Here is an 18,589-nt window from a genome sequence, read left to right on the forward strand (position 1 = left end):
GTGGGGGCATGGTCTAGTTGGGGCTGGCAGGCTGGATGAGCAAGCCTCCCCAGAGCCAGTCCCAGCCCACCCTTCTTCTCCCCCAGTGTTCCGCCGCCATCCTTCTCCAGCAGAGTGTTCCGGATGGCTGTGAAGGCTGCTTTCTTCGGCTTGGTGGGCTATGGCCTGTATTGGATGGGGCGTCGCACCACCAGCCTGGTCCTGTCACTGCCGGTTGCCCAGTACTGCCTGCAGAAGGTGTCTGAATTTCGGCCACACAAGTAGGAGAGACAGAGGGAGCTCCCACATCGAGGGTCCACATGTGGCTGCTTCCGGTCACAGCTGAGGTATATGGCCTGGCCCCTGAGGAACTCCTCCTAGGTGCCAGCCCCTGTGGGGGTCCAGGCCCAGCCTCACTTGCCCTCCCCCAACCCACCCAAATAAAGAATTATTTAACTGCTCTGAGCTCAGGCTTCCCAGCAGCCCCTTCCCCCAGCCTAAAGGGCCAGCTGGGGGGAAGGGGCAGGGCGAGGGCCTGGGCTGGGGTCCCCTACCTCACTGCCTTCCCACCTGGTCCAGGAGTGGCCCCTGGGGTGTGTGCTGGCCAGCTTGTTTGGAAAGGGCTGAATTATCATCCAGCCCTTCTGGAGGACTCCTGGGAGGCTTCCAACTTGCCCAGCCTGGCAGGCCCAGATGTGCATTGGCACCAGTTCTGCCTACAGAGATTTTTGGCTTTAGAAAATGTTGGAAAAAAAAATTTTTACTCAGGTAATTTTAACGTAAAAAATTAAACTAAAGCAAATGTCAGGAAATACTAGCCTTAAATCTGGTAGGAAAAGAGAATATCTCCGGAGGGTTTGGGAACCATTTCCATCCTGACAGGGTGAGCATGTGGAGAGGGCCCTCTGGCAGTAGGGGCCAAACCATCCTCCAGACACAGGGCCCCCCTCTGACCTCCTCACCCACCTTCTGTAGTGGGGAGTCCAAGGCTGTCCCAGGACAGTGGGGGTACACATGTCTCCTATCCACTCGGTGAGGAGCAGGGACACCTCAGCCCTTAGTGCGTGAGTGTGGTGTGTGTTTGCACGCATTGAGTCAGAGGTGCCTGCCACCTCTCTGCGCCTCTCTGCCACCCTCAGGTGGATATAATGCCTTGGCCGCAGGCCCCACTCACTGCCGTCCCCCACTGTCACTGGTGTGGCATTCACTTGCCCCTGGCCTGTTTACATACCACTGATTGTGCAGCCCAACTGGGCCCAGAACCACAGCTGATTGTGTTTGTGTTGACTTAACGTTGAACCAAATCAAGTGAAACCACACCATGAGCCGGGGGCGGGCAGCTTCGGGCTAGACCATGTCCTTCCTGTCACTCACACACGTGTGTGTCCTTACTTTAGAAAGTGAAATAAAGTAATTTTGGACACTCCTGTTCTGTGACGTGTGGAGATGGGACACAAGTGACGGGATGATCCCTGGGCCACGGGAGTAGGGATGTTGGGAGAGCAGTCGCGATCGGGGCTGATGGCTCTGCCTTAGAGCCTAGAAATTGGCCGCCTCGGCAGAGGACACTGATCCTTGGCATCTGCCCGTCTCAATCACAGACCCCCTGCCTATACCCTTGGACTCCCCACCCTGGTCAGCCCCCACCCTGACTCAAGAACGGGAGGCAAGCCCAGTGGGCTGAGCAAAAGACTGACTTGTCCAGGAAGACAGCATCCAGCATGGCCTGGGCTGTTGTGGAGCTGAGAGGGTTTGGCTCTGGCAGGGTCGCTAGGTGGGCTCTTGCCCCATAGTGTCTGCCCCCCAGGAAGCATGGCTGTGCCTTGTGCCGGGTGTCTCTGCTTCTGTGTCTCTGTGGCAGTAAAACCTCGGTAAAGAGGGCTTGGTGGCTCCTGAGCCCACCCTGGCTGAGAGACCTGCTCAAAGCCTGGCAGGGTTCTGGGTGGGTGTAACCACTGACCTGCCACCCACAGGTAGGTACCCAGCAAGCATCACTCCCTGGAAGGGAAAGAAAAGCCTGCAGACTACTAGGCTAGAAAGAACAAAAGAAGCTGAGGCACACGGAAGGGCAGCAGGTGAGGTCCACAGTGGCCCCACTGGGGAGAAGGAGTGTCCAGGGGCAGTGGGAGGCCAGAGGAATTGGACAAGCAAGTACAAGGAGCCCAAGGAACAGGCATTTCTGAAGAAGTAAATGTGACCCAAGTGAAGGAGGGCAGAGAGCAGAGAGTTGCCTTGTCTGCAAGACCAAGGCTGTCAGAAGTCTACTGGTCACATAAAGAGCACCATTCCTTCCCAGGCTGACTTTTTTCTTTTTTTTTTTTTTTGCCTCCAGGGTTATTGCTGGGGCTCGGTGCCTGCACTATGAATCCACTGCTCCTGGAGGCCATTTTGCCCCTTTTGTTGTCCTTGTTGTTTATCGTTGTTATTATTGTTGTCATTGTTGTCATCGATAGGACAGAGAGAAATGGAAAGAGGAAGGGGGACAAAGGGGGAGAGAAAGACAACTGCAGACCTGCTTCACCGCCTGTGAAGCTATTCCCCTGTAGGTGGGGAGCTGGGGACTTGAACTGGGATCCTTATGCTGGTCCTTGTGCTTTGCATCACGTGCACTTAACCTGCTGTGCCACCTCCTAGGCCCCCCAGGCCAACTTCTTTTTTTTTTTTAATATTTTATTTTATTTATTTATTCCCTTTTGTTGCCCTTGTTTTTTTTTTTTTTTTTTTTTTATCATTGTAGTCGCTGTTGGATAGGACAGAGAAATGGAGAGAGGAGGGGAAGACAGAGAGGAGGAGAGATAGATAGACACCTGCAGACCTGCTTCACCGCCTGTGAAGCGACTCCCCTGCAGGTGGGGAGCCGGGGTTCGAACCGGGATCCTTATCCTTATTCAAACCGGGTCCTTGTGCTTTGCGCCACCTGCGCTTAACCCGCTGCGCTACAGCCCGACTCCCCTCTTTTTTTTTAAATATTTATTATTTATTCCCCTTTGTTGCCCTTATTTTATTGTTATAGTTATGATTGATGTCGTTGTTGTTGGATAGGACAGAGAGAAGGGGAAGACAGAGAGGGGGAGAGAAAGATAGACACCTGCAGACCTGCTTCACCGCTTGTGAAGTGACTCCCCTGCAGGTGGGGAGCTGGGGGCTCGAACCGGGATTCTTACACCGGTCCTTGTACTTTGTGCCACGTGCGCTTAACTCGCTGTGCTACCGCCCGACTCCCCAGACCAACTTCTTACTGCCCTAAAGTCAGGGTGAAACATTGCAGGCAGCCCTGTTGTGCGAATTTATCATTGGCAGAGGGAAGACCAGTTAGGACTTGTGGGGCATTGGCTGTGGCAGCTCACCTTCTAGGTGTCTGAACTGGGTTGTTCACGTGATATTGTCTGTGGTCAGGGAAGACTGGGTCAATGTGAAGATGAAGAGATGCCCAGGATGCAACATTCAGCGAGAAAGAAGCAGTAAAGCAGAGTATAAGATAGCACATCATACTCTGGATCCACCTGTGAATCTTCACCCCATTTTTGAGAGTTTGGATCTCACTACAATGCAAGTTTCCGTTACAGTTGACAAGCAGAAACAAGGTTTGTATTTCTGAATAAAAAGCACTTAGGGTGGTAGAGCAGCGGGTTAAGCACAAGTGGCGCAAAGCGCAAGGGCGGGAGTAAGGATCCTGGTTCGAGCCCCCGGCTCCCCACCTGCAGGGGAGTCGCTTCACAGGCGGTGAAGCAGGTCTGCAGGTGTCAATAAAAAGGGGGGGGGGGAGGAGTAGGTGGAGGGCTTGTGATCCTGGATGGAGGACAGATTGTTTTCGGTTTTTTTTCTTTTTTGCCTCCAGGATTATCTCTGCGGCTCAGTGCCTGCACTAAGGATCCACTGCTCCTGGAAGCCACCTTTTCCCATTTTGTTGCCCTAGTCGTTATTGTTTTTGCTGCCATTGATGTTGTTGGATAGGACAGAGAGAAATCGAGAGAGGAGGGGAAGACAGGGAGAGAAAGACAGACACACCTGCTTCACCCCTTGTGAAGCAACCCCCCTACAGGTGGGGATCCTTGCGCTTCGCGCCATGTGCACTTAACCCGCTGCGCTACCGCCCGATCCCTGGAGGGCAGTTAGTTAGATGTTCGAGCCTAAGTGTGTTTCTTGCCAGTCAGTCGGGGGAGGGGTCTCTTCAGCTTCTGCCCAGCCTGACCACCCAGCTCTTCCTGAGCAAGGTCTGAACATACTGCTGGCCTCTCCGTCCATTCCCGTGCTCTGCGGGGGACAGGATATGCGGGGCAGACCCTCCGCAGCGCTGGGGCCTTGGTTTGACCCGAGATGGGGGATACCCCTGATGGTGCGCTGGGGGTGCGCGCTCACCACCTCAGAGGCACCGGGTCGGGACTACAGGGCGGCTCCCGCGCTGTCACGCAGACCAGCCCCGCCCCACATGCTGAAGCCGCACCCCCACTCGCCACTCCGCAGACCTCGCCGCCGAGGGGCGGGGCCTCGGAAGTGGGTGGGAAGACGCGGCCAATCAGAGCGGGGACGGTGTGGGCGAGACCGCGTGGGGGCGCCCGCACTGACCCTCGGCGACTGGGCGACGGGCGCGCGGGGCGGGGCTTCCGGTTGGTGCGGGTAGGCTTCCGCTCCTAAACGCCGTGCATGGCCGAGTTCAGGTTAGCGGCCTGGGCTCCGCTCGCTGCAGCCCGCGTCCGCTCCTTGTCCCTGGGCCGCCGCCACCCGCCGCCTGCGTTCTGCTCCACCTGGGACGCCTCTCGCGGCGCCAACATGGAGCCGACGCCCCACTGGCTGGCGGGACTGCGCTTCGACAACCGCGTCCTGCGGGCTCTGCCGGTGGAGACCCCGCCGCCGGGCCCCGAGGGCGCCGCGTCCGCCCCGCGGCGAGTGCCCGGAGCCTGCTTCAGCCGCGTGCGGCCCGCTGCCCTGCGCCAGCCGCGCGTCGTGGCGCTGTCGGAGCCCGCGCTGGCGCTGCTGGGCCTGGGCGAGCCGCCGGCGGACGCCGCGGCCCGGGAGGCGCGCGAGGCGGAGGCCGCGCTGTTCTTCAGCGGCAACGCGCTGCTGCCGGGCTCCGAACCCGCCGCCCACTGCTACTGCGGACACCAGTTCGGCCAGTTCGCCGGGCAGTTGGGCGACGGCGCCGCGATGTACCTGGGCGAGGTGTGCACGGAGGCCGGCGAGCGCTGGGAGCTGCAGCTCAAGGGCGCCGGCCCCACGCCCTTCTCCAGGTGGGCTGGTGGGGGGACACGGCAGAGCCCGGGCCCCGGGTCTGACTCCTGCGCCCCGCTTCCGCCCGCTGACCGTTTCGCTCCTTCCGCACTCAGCAGTCCGTCTGTCTGGCCCCGAGTCATTAAGTGCTTGTTGGTGGCTGAAACCCGAGCTGGCTTTATGAAATGCGCTCTGCCCTCTGGCGGTGGGCCGGTGCTGTGGCCGGACCCCTCCCTTCCCCTCCCCTCCCCAGCGGCCCGGGATGGCCGCCCCCGCCCGCCCCCCCCCCCCCCCCCAGGCTCCAGATCTGTCTCTGAAGTTCTTGAGTTCCACTGGGCGCCCCCAAACGCCACCCGGAGTCATTTCTTTAGGGATTTCTGCACCAGTGGCTGATAGAGGCGTTTCTCTCCCTTTGGAATTGAGATCTAGCCCTTCTCATTTATAAACATCTTTTAAGTGTTGTGTTCATTTTGATGACGGTTTTTGCCAGGTACAGGGACTGACATTTGTGCTGTTGGCAGTCACGTTTTATAAAGACTTGAGTTTTAAGTCAGTATATCCAGATCCGAGTCAACTAGAATATTCCTTCAAATGAGTCATGGGGGGGGTGCGGTAGCAGTAGCCTAAGTGCACAAAGTGCAAAGCTCAAGGATACTGGTTCCAGCCCCCGCTCCCCACCTGCGGGGGGGGGGGTCACTTCACAAATGGTGAAGCAAGTCTGCAGGTGACTTTCCCCCTCTGTCTTCCCCCTCCTCTCAGTTTCTCTCTGTCCTATCCAACAACAACTGCAGCAACAACAACAAGGATGGAAAAAGATGGCCACCAGGAGTAATGAATTTGTAGTGCAAGCACCGAGCCCCAGCGATAACCCTACAGGCAAAAAAAAAAAAGTCATTGAATTTAGTGCCCCCCACTGCCACCTTGTGTCCTGGCAGTTTGTTGCTTGTCCACAACTGAGTGCATCTCAGCAGTTTGGCTGGTGACAGACCCAGAAGAAGGGACTGTTTTCCCGTGTCATTCGTTCCATGGGGGGGGGGGGGGTAGGGCTGCCCTCTGAGTCCCTTTACCTTTGCTGTGCAATCACTGTTCAATTCAGTTCTGGCGTCTGCTGTGGGAAGCTCACCCTGGGCAAGCAGACAGCCGATTTGTTTTCAGGGTCATATTTACCAGACTCGGGATTAGCCTGGACCGGGCCGGCCTCCTGCTGCGCAGCAGCACATCTACCTGGGCTAAGGAGTGCGTGATGCCCTCAGGGAGGGAAGGGTGGGTGGCATTTGAGGACAGATTACATGAGTGGGGTGCAGCTGTGGCCCGAGGGCCCTGTGGTCAGAGCCGGAGAGCTGGGGTCTGCCGGGTTTGGGCTCTAGCTCTGAATTATGCTAAGGCTCCCAGCTGAGGGGAGGCATGCCTGGAACTGGCTTCCACGGACCCTGGTTTCCCACTTTGCAGGCCGGGGCACCTCTAAACTGTCCTCTTCCTGGCACAGGACACAAGCAGCAGGTGCCCCTTAGCACAGCTCAGCCTAGCTTGCCGCCAGGCAAGATGGAAGCTGAACTCATCATCTTTCTACATGTTTGTCTTATTCTAGAGAATAGTCTAAATGATTGCAGGTGCCTTCCTGTCTGGGCACGCGCTGCGTGCTGGGCCCGGCCAGAAGCCAGGACTGATCGCCAACTGCTGGGGTCCAGACTCTGTTGGTGTTTGTACTTACTACATGGGGCTTGTGGAAATCAGGGTATGCAGTGCCACGCCTTACAAGGAAAGCTTCAAAGACATGACTTCCGCAGGACAGCTGATCCGGTGGACTGCTAGGGCTTTGCTTTCTTACATATTGAGCTTCCGTGTGGCTTATAAGCAGCTTTGAAGTTTCCATTTTGTCCTAACAAGTAGAAAGCTAAATAAACTGGGGGGGGGGGGGGGGAAGCGGGGAATGCATAGCTTTCATTAGTTCTATAAGGTAAGGTCACAGGGCAAACTTCTGCCCCTAGATTTGGAGAAACTGACAAATACAAAAGATTATGACTTTAACACAGCAGAAACCTCTGCAGGGCCCTTGTTATGGCGCTGATGCTTATGCAGTGGTGTCTGTCCCTTTCTGTCTCTGTCTGAATGAAAAAGCGTCCTCAGAGCAGTGAGACCCCAATTCTGCCAAAGGGGAAAAAGAGAGAAAGAAAAGAAAAGCAGCCCTTGGGCGGAGGTAGATAGCATAATGGTTAGGCAAAGAGACTCTCATGCCTGAGGTTCAGAGTCCCAGGTTCAATCCCCCGCACCACCATAAGCCAGAGCTAAGCAGGGCTCTGGTTTAAAAAAAAGAAAGAAAAGAAAAAAGAAACAGCCCAGAGTAAAAATAATTGGAACCATGCAAGACTGTCCAAAGTTGTTGAGGTCTTCCCATCCCTATTACCAATTACTAGTGCTAGTGTGTGTATATTATTGTAAGAAATTAATAAAAAGTCTTAAACATTTTTGAAAAGTACCGAAATTCATTAAAAGTTGTGAATTAGGGGGTCAGGTGGTAGCGCAGTGGGTTAAGCGCACGTGGCGCAAAGCGCAAGGACCAGCGTAAGGATCCCGGTTCGAGCCCTCAGCTCCCCACCTGCAGGGGAGTCGCTTCACAGGCGGTGAAGCAGGTCTGCAGGTGTCTATCTTTCTCTCCCCTCTGTCTTCCCCTCCTCTCTCCATTTCTGTCTGTCCTATCTGACAAAAATAAAATTGACAAGGGCAACAAAATGGGAAAAAAGTGGCCTCCAGGATCAGTGGATTTGTAGGGCAGACACCGAGCCCCAGCCATAACCCTGAAAGCAAAAAAAAGGTGAATTGCTGAGTGAGTGTATGTGTAACATGAATTGTGTTAGATCTTAGTGGAAACAACTGGTGTGTCTTGCTGTCTTTGGCCTTATCTTGATCTCCAGCCCAAAGCCTAGCAGTTGGTCCTGTGGCTGCTAGACGCCAGATCCAGAAGACACTAGGGGCTTGCTGGTAGTCGCTGTCATCCAAAGGAGACCAGACACAGTAATAATGTAGCTATTTATGGCACTGCCCCAACCCCCAGAGCACTGTTCAGCTCTGGCTTATGGTGGTGCCAGGGCTTAAACCTAGGACCTCAAAACCTAAAAATATTTTTAGACAACCACTGTGCTTTCGTCCCAAAAAGAAGAAAATTAATATTTTCTTCCTTAAAAAGAAAGCTTTATTTATTTGTTTATTTGTGAGAGGGAGCGAGTGTTTATTTACTTACGATGCCAAGGATTGAACTCTGGGCCTCATCCTTGCACATTCATTGCTGTGCCTGTTGTGCCACCTCTCTGGCTGCTAGCTTGCTTTCTAGCTGTTCTGCACTTGGTGTTGCGTGGACACCCGGCCAGCCTGCCAATACAATGACGCCTGCGTTTGATTTCAGAGAAGCTGATGGTCGCAAAGTCCTGCGCTCGAGCATCCGAGAGTTCCTGTGCAGTGAAGCCATGTTCCACCTGGGGATCCCCACCACGCGGGCTGGGGCCTGCGTCACATCTGACTCCACGGTCATGCGCGATGTGTTCTATGATGGTAATCCAAAATATGAAAAATGCACGGTTGTGTTGCGTATAGCTTCCACTTTTCTAAGGTAATGCTGGGGACCGTTAGGTCTGCCTACATGTGCTTGCTTTTCCCAGTTGTAGGAGATTTGTGCTAACGTAGCTGGAGGGCCTGGCAGAAAGAAGCACATGCCTGGTGGTTACACCTCCAGGATTCGCCCCAGGTCAGCCCCTAGTGCGGCGGCAGACTGCCCGTGAAGCAGATGCTTTGCCCACAGGGAAGGGGCACGTGTGAAAGGCGCTGGGTGTTTTCTGGGCCAGGAGTCTGTGTGGATGCAGCACCAGGTCCTCTCTGCTCCCTGTCTAGGCCGTTGTCACTGCTAGAAGAGGAGGGGTGGTGACAGCTGCAGGGTGCAATTGGAACATGACTACCCCAAGGAGGGGCACCCTGGAATCCTCGTGAAGAGGTGTTGGGCACCAGGCCACCTGAAAGGACTGCCCAGCAGTGCTGGTAACTTTGAGCTTATGATGGGGGACACCATACACTTCACCCTGAAAATGGCCTGGCTCTGTGTCATTGTGAATCAGCAGCTGTCACATATGTGACGTGTTCCAGTCCATTTGGGCCGTCCTTTCTCATGCCCTTCTTGCTTATCCGGAGTTCTTTCTAGGCCCTGTCCCTGGTGTCGCTGCTGCCTGGCATCACTTTTTCAGTTCTGATCACCTGAACCCAGAGTTGTCAGGAGGTGACTGTGACCATCTTGTGGTTCTCCGTTCCTGTGAGAGAAGGGGGACAGACTAACTCTGCATGTCAGGTGTCAGCAGGCCAAGCCCCCAGTGCCAACTAGCCACTGCCACGTCATGCTGATAGTTCCCAGCTCCCTGTTGTATGGGAGGAGCAGAGCACGCCTGCCTCACACACGGACACTCGGGCTTCTCCACGGCAGTTCTGCTGGCATTTGAGCCAGATACTTCTTGGATGTGGACCTGTCCTCTGGCCTGGAGGGTGCTGGGCTGCAGCCTGGCCTCCAGCCACTGCTTGAAAGTAGTAACCCCATTTCTGGCGGCCCCTCTCCAGACATCGCCTCCTGTCGGTGGGAGGCGTGCCAAGCCACTGCTGACCGCTCCCCGGCAATGCATGTGGTAGAGTTTGACCACCTTGTCACCCACCTCTGGTCACCACCAGATATATCCCCTGGTCGGGGAGCAGGGACATGAGGCCTGGTTCGGGGCTGTCATGCGTCCCCTCCTCCTTTGAGTTGGGGCGGGATGGCCCTGTGCATCTGGGCTGTGTGGAGTTGAGCAGATGAAACGTGCCTGTTTGCACCCAGCAGGTGGCGCCGGAGGGCGTTGGACTCGCAAGCGCGAGGTCCTGAGTGTCTGGTTCTCCCTCACACACACACCCTCCCTTTTCATCTTCATTCGTAGTTAGATCTTTTTTTTTTTTTTTTTTAATGCCTGTTTGTGCCACTAAAACACGAGTCATACTGTGTGGACAATTTGTTTCAATCCAGTTATTCTTCCCTGAGTGGAGTTAGAAGATCCAGTACCAGATTTTTCTTTTTTGATTTTCATGCGGGGATGGAGCCTAGTGTTCTTGGTAGAGCCAGAACCTTGCTACTCCAGGCATGTGCACATGTGTGTCTGTGTCTAATAAAAATTTTATCAAGGGCCGGGCAGTGCACAGCGGGATAAGTGCACATGGCATGGTACAAAGCGCCAGGACCTGTTTGGGTCCCGGTTTGAGCCCCCGGCTTCCCACCTGCAAGGGGGTCTCTTCACAAGCAGTGAAGCAGGTCTGCAGGTGTCTACCTTTTCTCTCCCCCTCTCTGTCTTCCCCTCCTGTTTCTCTCTGTCCTATCCAACAACAATAATAGCAATGACAACAATAACAAGGGCAACAAAATGGGAAAAAATGCCCTCCAGGAGCAGTGGATTCATAGTGCTGGCACAAGGCCCCAGTGAGAACTCTGGAGGGAGGGAAATATCAGTGAGAGAGAGAGAGAGAGAACTAGAGCACCGCTTGAGCACACGCACCATATTCAGTGAGCTCGCTCTCTGGACTGTGGGGTCGTGTTTAACCTCTTGAAAACTTGGATCTTCCCTCCAGGTTTGGATCCTTTGAGATTTTTAAGCCTGCAGATGAGTACACAGGGCGCGCAGGCCCCAGCGTGGGGAGAAATGACATTCGAGTGCAGATGCTTGACTATGTGATCAGCACTTTTTACCCTGAAATCCAGGCTGCTCATGCCAGCGACAGCGTGCAGAGGAACGTGGCCTTCTTCCAAGAGGTAGGTGGTGCCATCCACCCTCCCACTGGTGGACTGAAGCTGTCACGTGGCGTCCCTGCCCAACCCCCATTCCTGTTGGTATGGTCAGACCGGGGACAAACCCAAGGATGACTTCGATGCAGAGACAGTGATGGTCCGGGCCAGCCAGGTGCTACTGGGCAGGGCTCTCGTGGGGCAGGAGCCTTGAGCCCCGTCATGCTGGGTTCTGAACCCACACACTTAGGCCAGCCCAGTCTGGATGGGGGCAGGTGCTGACTACCTTTGCCTGTGTCCTCGCAGCTGGGGTCAGGCGTGGCCCCTGCCCCACAACAGTGCAGTCTCACACAGGACATTCAGAGTACTGGGGACCCAGTCTCCCAGGGTGGGGCTAGGCTGAAGGGGGCGAGGACAAGGCCCAGGGTTTGCAGGAGGGCCTGCGAATCGGAGCCCCTTCATCAAAAGCAGGTGTAACGGGTGTTTTGGGGGCTCTTCCTGCCCATCACCCCAACCCCACTTCAGCCACACGGTTTCCCGCTGCCCACTGTGTGGCCACAGGAGGCCTGGATCTGGAGGTCGGGGACATCCCCCCACTGAGGGGTCGAGGCATTCCCACCTCCTTCTTGAGTTTTCTCTCCTGGTCACTGAGGATGAGGACAGTGCCGCCCAATTCCCAATGCGTCTTCACACCCCCAGTGGGTGCCAACCATGGGAATGGCATCTCCAGTATGCAGTGGGGGTGGGGTGCGTGAGCAGCATCCTGGCATGTGCCAGGCCACTCCCGGTTTCTTCCCCGAAGCCCCTGGGGCAGCGTAGGGCCAGCACTGCAGCCGGGCCCAGGGCAGCTTTACCTGCCTGTGTCTCCTACTGGACTTCCTGACTTTTCTGCCAGGTAAAAGCCACGTTAATATGTGAAAGATGGGGGGGCAGGAGTTTTCTTGACCATTCTGTGTTCTCCCCATGGTTGAAGTGACAGAGCCCCCAGGACAGAAGCCCGTGGAAGTCCCTGAAGGGCAGGAGGCTCTGAGGTCAGGGCGGGTGGAGGCCACAGAACAGCAGCCCAGTGCCCTCCCTCCTACAGGTGACGCGGCGCACAGCCCGCATGGTGGCCGAGTGGCAGTGTGTAGGCTTCTGTCACGGCGTGCTTAACACAGACAACATGAGCATTGTGGGGCTCACCATCGACTACGGGCCCTTTGGCTTCATGGACAGGTGAGCACGCCCTGGGTGGTGTTCGGTCCTGCTCTCCAGCAGCGTTGCTCTGGGAGGGGCTCTCGGGCGGGGCAGGAGGGCCACACTCTAACGTGTGTGCAGCTATTTCTTTTTAATATTTATTTTATCAGTTTTACTTATTGGATAGAGACAGAGGACTCAGGAGGAAGTGGAGGGAGGGTGGGAGAGACACCTGCAGTCCTGCTTTACTACTTGTGAAGCTTACTCCCTGCAAATGGAGACTAGGGGTTTGAACCCAGGTCCTCGAGCATTATAATGTGTGCGCTCAACAGGGCACACCACCGAGCCCCATTATTATTTAATATTTACCCCCACCCCCGTTGTCATCTCTGAGGCCTCAGACATGAAGTGTTTTGTTTTTTTTTATTTAAAGGTTTTTTTTTATTTTAATCTTTATTTATTGATTGGATAGAGACAGTCAGAAATCGAGAGGAAGAGAGAAACAGAGAGACACCTGCAAGCACTGCTTCACTACTTGCAAAGCTTTCCCCATGAAGTGTTTTAAAAGGCTGAGCTATCTTCTTTTTGTTTCAGCTAAAGGGAAAGACAGAGGGAAAGGCCCATTGGCACCCCGCCTTCCATTGGAGCTTCCTGTGCTGCCGTGGAGCTCCCGTGTTGTGCCAGGACTCAGATCTGGGGCCCTGAACATGGCAAGGCATGCATTCTAGAGGGGGAGCTATCTCCCAGCCTCATTTCAGAGATAGACGAGAGATAGACAGAAGGGAGGAGACATCACAGCACTGCTCCAGCGTCATGGAGCTTCCTCCCCGGCTGCCATCACCATGACCCCCCTCCCCAGTGTGCGGGGGTTTCGATCCAGGGCCTCACATGTGCTAAAGCCTGAGCCTGACTACGTGAACTGTCTCCCATCCCAGGTGGGAGTGTTATCTGATTCTAACATTTATCAGCGAGAGCAAGAGAACCAGAGCTTCCCTCTGGCACGTGCAATGCCGGAGAGCACTCGGAGCCTCGTGCTTGAGAGCCCAGTGCCTCATCCACCGTGCCATCTCTGACGCTGCACAGGAAGCATTTGCTTTTACTTTATTTCTGATATATTTTGAGGCAGAAATTGAGAGGGAAGAGGGAGCTAGAAAGGGAGACAGACACCTGCAGCATTGCATCACCACTCATGAAGCCTCCCCCCTGCAGGTTAGGACCAGGGGCTTGAAGCAGTCTTTGCACACTGTGATGTGAGTCACTGCTCACTCACTCTCCCACCCCACCCCCTTTTTTATATTTATTTGTTTATTTATTCCCTTTTGTTGTCCTTGTTTTATTGTTGTAGTTATTATTGATGTCGTTGTCGGATAGGTCAGAGAGAAATGGAGAGAGAGACACCCGCAGACCTGCTTCACCACCTGTGAAGCGACTCTCCTGTAGGTGGGGAGTCCAGGTTTGAGCCGGGATCCTTACACTGGTCCTTGCACTTTGCACCACGTGTGCTTAACTCGCTGTGCTACCGTCCAATTTCCCCATCCCCCCTTTTCATCTCACCAGAGCACTGCTCAACTCTGCCTTATAGTGGCGCTGGGGTCTGAACCTGACACCTTGGAGCCTCAGACATGAGAGCCTATTGCAGGGGCCAGGCGGTGGATCCTTGAGCACACTACAGTGCTCAAGGATCCGGTTCAAGCCCCTGGTCCCCACCTGCAGGGGGAAAGTTTCACAAGCGGTGAAGCAGGGCTACGAGTATCTCTCTGTCTCACCGTCCCTATCACCCCTCCCACTCCCAATTTCTGTCTGTATCCAATAATAATTTTTTAAGTTTAAAAAAGAAGAAAGTATTACATAACTATCATGCTCTCTCTCCAGCCCCAGAGGGAGCGTTTTAGAACAGTCCTTCCACTGCAGGTTGAAATGGAGTGAAAGGGCTGGAGCAGCTAGAGTGGGGAGGGAGGCCTGTCCAGAGCAGTGCCCTGGAGTACTCCCCTGTGCCGGGGGGGAGGGGGGGGTCAGCTAGGGGCTGGGGCCATGAGGGAGAGCTAGTTGAGCTGCAGGCTCCTTGACCAGGGCAGGGCTTCAGCAGCCAACCAGAAGCAGCACTGAAGCCCCCCCCCATGTGCAGGTATGACCCAGACTACGTGTGCAACGCTTCCGACAACGCCGGGCGCTACACGTACAACAAGCAGCCCGAGGTGTGCAAATGGAACCTGCAGAAGCTGGCGGAAGCCCTGGAGCCCGAGCTGCCTCGAGAGCTGGCCGAGGCTGTCCTGGCCGAGGAGTTTGACGCCGAGTTCCAGCGGCACTACCTGCAGAAGATGCGCAAGAAGCTGGGCCTCGTGGGGGCTGAGCACGAGGAAGACAGAGCCCTGGTGGCCAAGCTTCTGGAGACCATGCACCTGACGGGTGAGTGTGGACGTGAAAGGCCGTGTGACATGCATCTCTCTGCTCGGGCGGGTCGGTGGCACTGAGTGCGTTCGCATCATCTCGCCATCCTGAACACTCTGCTCCCAGCCTGGGAAGACATGGGTCTGCACCCTGGCGGCTCCGTGGATGGTGGGGCAGTGCTGTGGTGTCTTCTCCCCTTCTTCCTTTCTACAAAACTTAAGAGCAAAAAAAGTTGGACCCAGGCAGTGGTATCATAGCACAAGGTCCCTATTTCCCAAAAAGGTTCGATATTGGGGGCTGAGTGGTAGTGCAGCTGGTTGAGCATATGTCCTCATACTCAAGGACCCAGGTTCAAGTCCCCGCCTGCAGAAGGGAAGCTCAATGCTGCACGGGATTCACTCTCCTCCTTTCTATCTCCCTCTCAATTTCTGTCTCTGATAGGTGCCAGAGAATAGCTTCCCATGTGTGAGCCCCTGGGTTCACACCTAGTCACTGGTCACATTATGGGGGCACCATGGCACTTGGGGAGAGCCCTGTGGTTGGTAGAGCAGTGATCCAGTTTCTCTGTCTAAAATTGAAAGAATGAAAAGGTGGGCCTGGGAACAGTGATACTGGCCATGTACATGGCCCTAGCACAACTCCCACAATGTTACTTAGAAGGGCTGGGGGATGAATTTAGCAATGCCCATCACAGACTTTCATGCTTGAGGAATTAATTAGTGGTTCTAGTTTCCAATCCCTGACACCAGTATAAGCCACAGCTGAGCAGTAGGCGAAGAAGAAGTCAAAATCAAGCCACTTATATAGCAAGGGAAATAGTTAATAGAGCACAGGGACTACATGCCCCAAACTCCGAGCTCAGTTCCTGGTAGGACGTATCAGACTGGTACTCTAGCTTCTTTTTCACCCCACCTCCTGGGCCACAGCCTTAGTTTATGAAGCATTAATCCCATCACACAAGGACCTGCCAAAATCAACACTTTTCTCCAAATACCATCCTGTGGGGGCCTGGGTTTCTTACTGTTTTTATTAGAGGGGGATAGGAGAGGGGGAAGGGTTAGACTTCACTCTGATACATGTGCTGCTGGAGACGGAACTCAGGACCTCGTGCTCCAGAGTCCAACCCTTCATCCACTGCTTCACCTCCTCGACCACTTGTTATTGGTTTATTTCTATTAAGAGACAGAGAACTCGAGAGAAATGGGAGATAGGGAGATGCCTACAGCACTGCTTCACCACTCATGAATCTCCCCCACCCAACAGGTGGGGACCAGGGCAGCCCATGTCCTTCAACATGGTAACATGCACTTAACCATATGCATTATGGCCTGGCCCTGGGAATTTGTGTTTTATTTATTTTTAATGTCTTTTTTTAAATACATTTTTATATTTTCCCTCTTGTTGCCTTTGTTTTATTGTTGTTGGATAGGACAGAGAAATGGAGAGACAAAGGCACCTGCAGACCTGCTTCACCACCTGTAAATCGACTCCCCTGAAGGTGGGGAGCCAGGGGCTCAAACCGAGATCCTTAGCTGGTCCTTGCGCTTTGCGCCATGCTGTGTGTGCCTAGCCCTCTGCACTACCGCCCGACTCCCGCCTTGGTTTTTTTGTTGTATTGTTATCAATGTCGTCATTGTTGGATGGGACAGAGAAATGGAAAGAGGGAGACAGACACCTGCAGACCTGCCTCACTGCTTGTGAAACGACTCCCCTGCAGGTGGGGAGCTGGAGGCTTGAACCGGGATCCTTACTCTGGTCCATGCGCTTAATCCACTGCAATGACACTCCCCCCCCCCCCCCGGGAATTTGAGTTTTAACATGTGAATTTCAAGATAAATTCAATTCAGTTGAATATCCTTGTACCTTCTGGGAATAACTCTACTTAATGCTTTTAAAATACTTGGTTCAAGATTTTATTGAGGATATGCGGGATTCTGGTCTGAAGTTTTCAGACCCGTCTCTCTCAGTTTCTCTGTCCTAGCCAGCAACAACAAGGGCAACAAAATGGGGAACGGCCTCCAAGAGCAGTGGCTTCATGTGGCAGGGACCGAGCCCCAGTGATAACCCTGGAGGCAAAAAATAATTTTTAAAAAGTGGCCCAGTAGGTTGCACAGTGGTCAGAACTTTAGACTTTCAAGTGTTCACATGTGGCAGAATGTTCTGGTTCTCTCGCATGTTAATAAAGAAAAATAAACCTGGGGCTGGAAGCCACTCAGCAGTGGTTCTATAGCATGTGTGAGGCCCTAAGGTGACCATCTATCTACATATATATATCACACCATCTTGATTCCCTCCTTCTGTACATTCGTTTTTCCTAGGGTCAGAGAAGTGGGAAACTGAGTAACTGCTAGGCTCAGGTAGGTGGCACAGTGGTAGAGTCCTAGGAACTAGCTGGGATCAGGTATCTGCATAAGACTTAGACGGGAGGAGTGTTAGGGGAAGATGACCAGAGGGCTCTGAACTGCAATTCCATCAGGACCCGCAGAGAGAGGAGGGGGAAAAAAGGTCTTTTGGCAGTAGTAATAGGTGTAGATGTGACTTAGAAAGAAAAGGCAGGATCATAGAAATAATAGTCAACCCATATCTATGACCTTGGGGGAACTACTAGTTTCCAACGGAGGGAATGGGAACAGAGAACGCTGGTGCTGGGATGATGTGGAATTATACCTGTTAGAAACTAAACAGTTTAGTCAGGGCTTCTTGTGCCCTGAGGAGCTGTGTGTTCCAGGTGCTGACTTCACAAACACCTTCTATCTGCTGAGCTCCTTGCCCACCGGGGCAGGGTCTCTGGATCTCAGCGAGTTCCTGGCCGCACTGACGGCGCAGTGCGCCTCCCTGGAGGAGCTCCAGCATGCTTTCCGGCCCCAAATGGATCCCCGGTAGGTTCTCCGGTCTTGCTTCCAAGGGAGGAACATGTAGAATGGAGCATGCAGAGGGGAAGGAAGACTACACACAGCTGGGGTCCCACCAGTGCTGAGGCCAGTCGCCGCCATGCCGCCCCCTCCACAGGCAGCTCTCGATGATGCTGATGCTGGCTCAGTCGAACCCACAACTCCTGGCACTCATCGGCACCCGGGCAGGCCTCACCAGGGAGCTGGAGCGAATGGAGCAGCAGTCACGGTTGGAGCAGCTGAGCTCTGCTGAGCTGCTGAGCAAGAACAGGGACTCCTGGACTGACTGGCTCCGCGAGTACAGGTGAGACCACCCGCCTCCTCCTCCCGGGCACTGCCTCCTCCTCCCGGGCAGCGACTCCGGGGGCAGAGCGCGTCACAGGCGCTATAAGGGCTGCACCTACTGAAGCACTGAGCTTGGATGTGATTCCAGGACTCGGCTGGAGAAGGACAAGGAGGGTGCTGGTGACAGTGCCACCTGGCAGGCCGAGCGCCTACAGGTGATGCATGCCAACAACCCCAAGTATGTGCTGCGGAATTACATCGCACAAAACGCCATAGAGGCTGCAGAGAAAGGAGACTTCTCGGAGGTAAGTACACACCCGTCCCGAGGCCCATAGCAGTGAGCGGGCCTGAGTAACAGAGCAGCAGCCTCAACACTCCTTATTCTTCTCCAGGTGCGGCGGGTGCTGAAGCTGCTGGAGACCCCCTACCCCCAGGAGCGAGAGGCCCCAGAGGCGCTGGAGGCCGCCGAGCCTCAGGGGGCAGGTAGGCAGGACTCCTACAGCAGCAGGCCCCCACTCTGGGCGGCAGAACTCTGTGTGACGTGATCCTCCTAACTGCCTTGGGAGCCTCAACTTCTGGAGACCCCCAAGGCCTTGCATCCTGCTGAATCTGTGAGGTGGCGACCATCTCTCTATGACGCCAGAGATGTCCAGTCAGGACCTGACCCGTCTCTGTCTGATGCTGACTCAGCACTGCCTGCCCCCACGCCCTTGCTGTCGGTGAAAAGCTCCTCACACAAGGACAGTGACTCAGTCGAGGATGGGGCCACATGGACACGGCAACGCCCTCCCACCTCACTGTCTGGTGGGGGGAAGCCCCTAATAAAGCAGCGGCTTCACCCATCACTGTAGTCACTGTACCCCACACCCCGGGTCCAGCAGAG

At 54.7% G+C, this 18,589-nt stretch overlaps 2 protein-coding genes across 9 annotated transcripts in view; both read left to right on the top strand.

The window, feature by feature from the left end:
- The window catches only part of TRABD (TraB domain containing), a 196,631-nt gene extending 195,226 nt beyond the window's left edge, over positions 1–1,405 (top strand). For all 8 annotated transcript variants that reach the window (XM_060188866.1, XM_060188868.1, XM_060188863.1 and 5 more), the window contains exon 10: positions 87–1,405. In XM_060188866.1, coding sequence (XP_060044849.1) covers positions 87–264 — 178 coding nt within the window. In that variant the 3' untranslated portion in view covers positions 265–1,405. The remainder of the gene's footprint in view (positions 1–86) is intronic.
- Positions 1,406–4,132: 2,727 nt separating this feature from the next.
- SELENOO (selenoprotein O) lies at positions 4,133–18,549 on the top strand. The gene is made up of 9 exons (XM_060188857.1): positions 4,133–5,207; positions 8,588–8,791; positions 10,813–10,993; positions 12,051–12,181; positions 14,268–14,548; positions 17,259–17,409; positions 17,540–17,725; positions 17,855–18,011; positions 18,099–18,549. The coding sequence occupies exons 1-9, from the start codon at positions 4,624–4,626 to the stop codon at positions 18,258–18,260; spliced, it is 2,037 nt and encodes a 678-aa protein (XP_060044840.1). The 5' UTR covers positions 4,133–4,623; the 3' UTR covers positions 18,261–18,549.
- Positions 18,550–18,589: the final 40 nt, after the last annotated feature.

Source organism: Erinaceus europaeus, chromosome 4, assembly GCF_950295315.1.
Source record: "Erinaceus europaeus chromosome 4, mEriEur2.1, whole genome shotgun sequence".
In the NCBI taxonomy this organism is placed as follows: Eukaryota; Metazoa; Chordata; class Mammalia; order Eulipotyphla; family Erinaceidae; genus Erinaceus; species Erinaceus europaeus.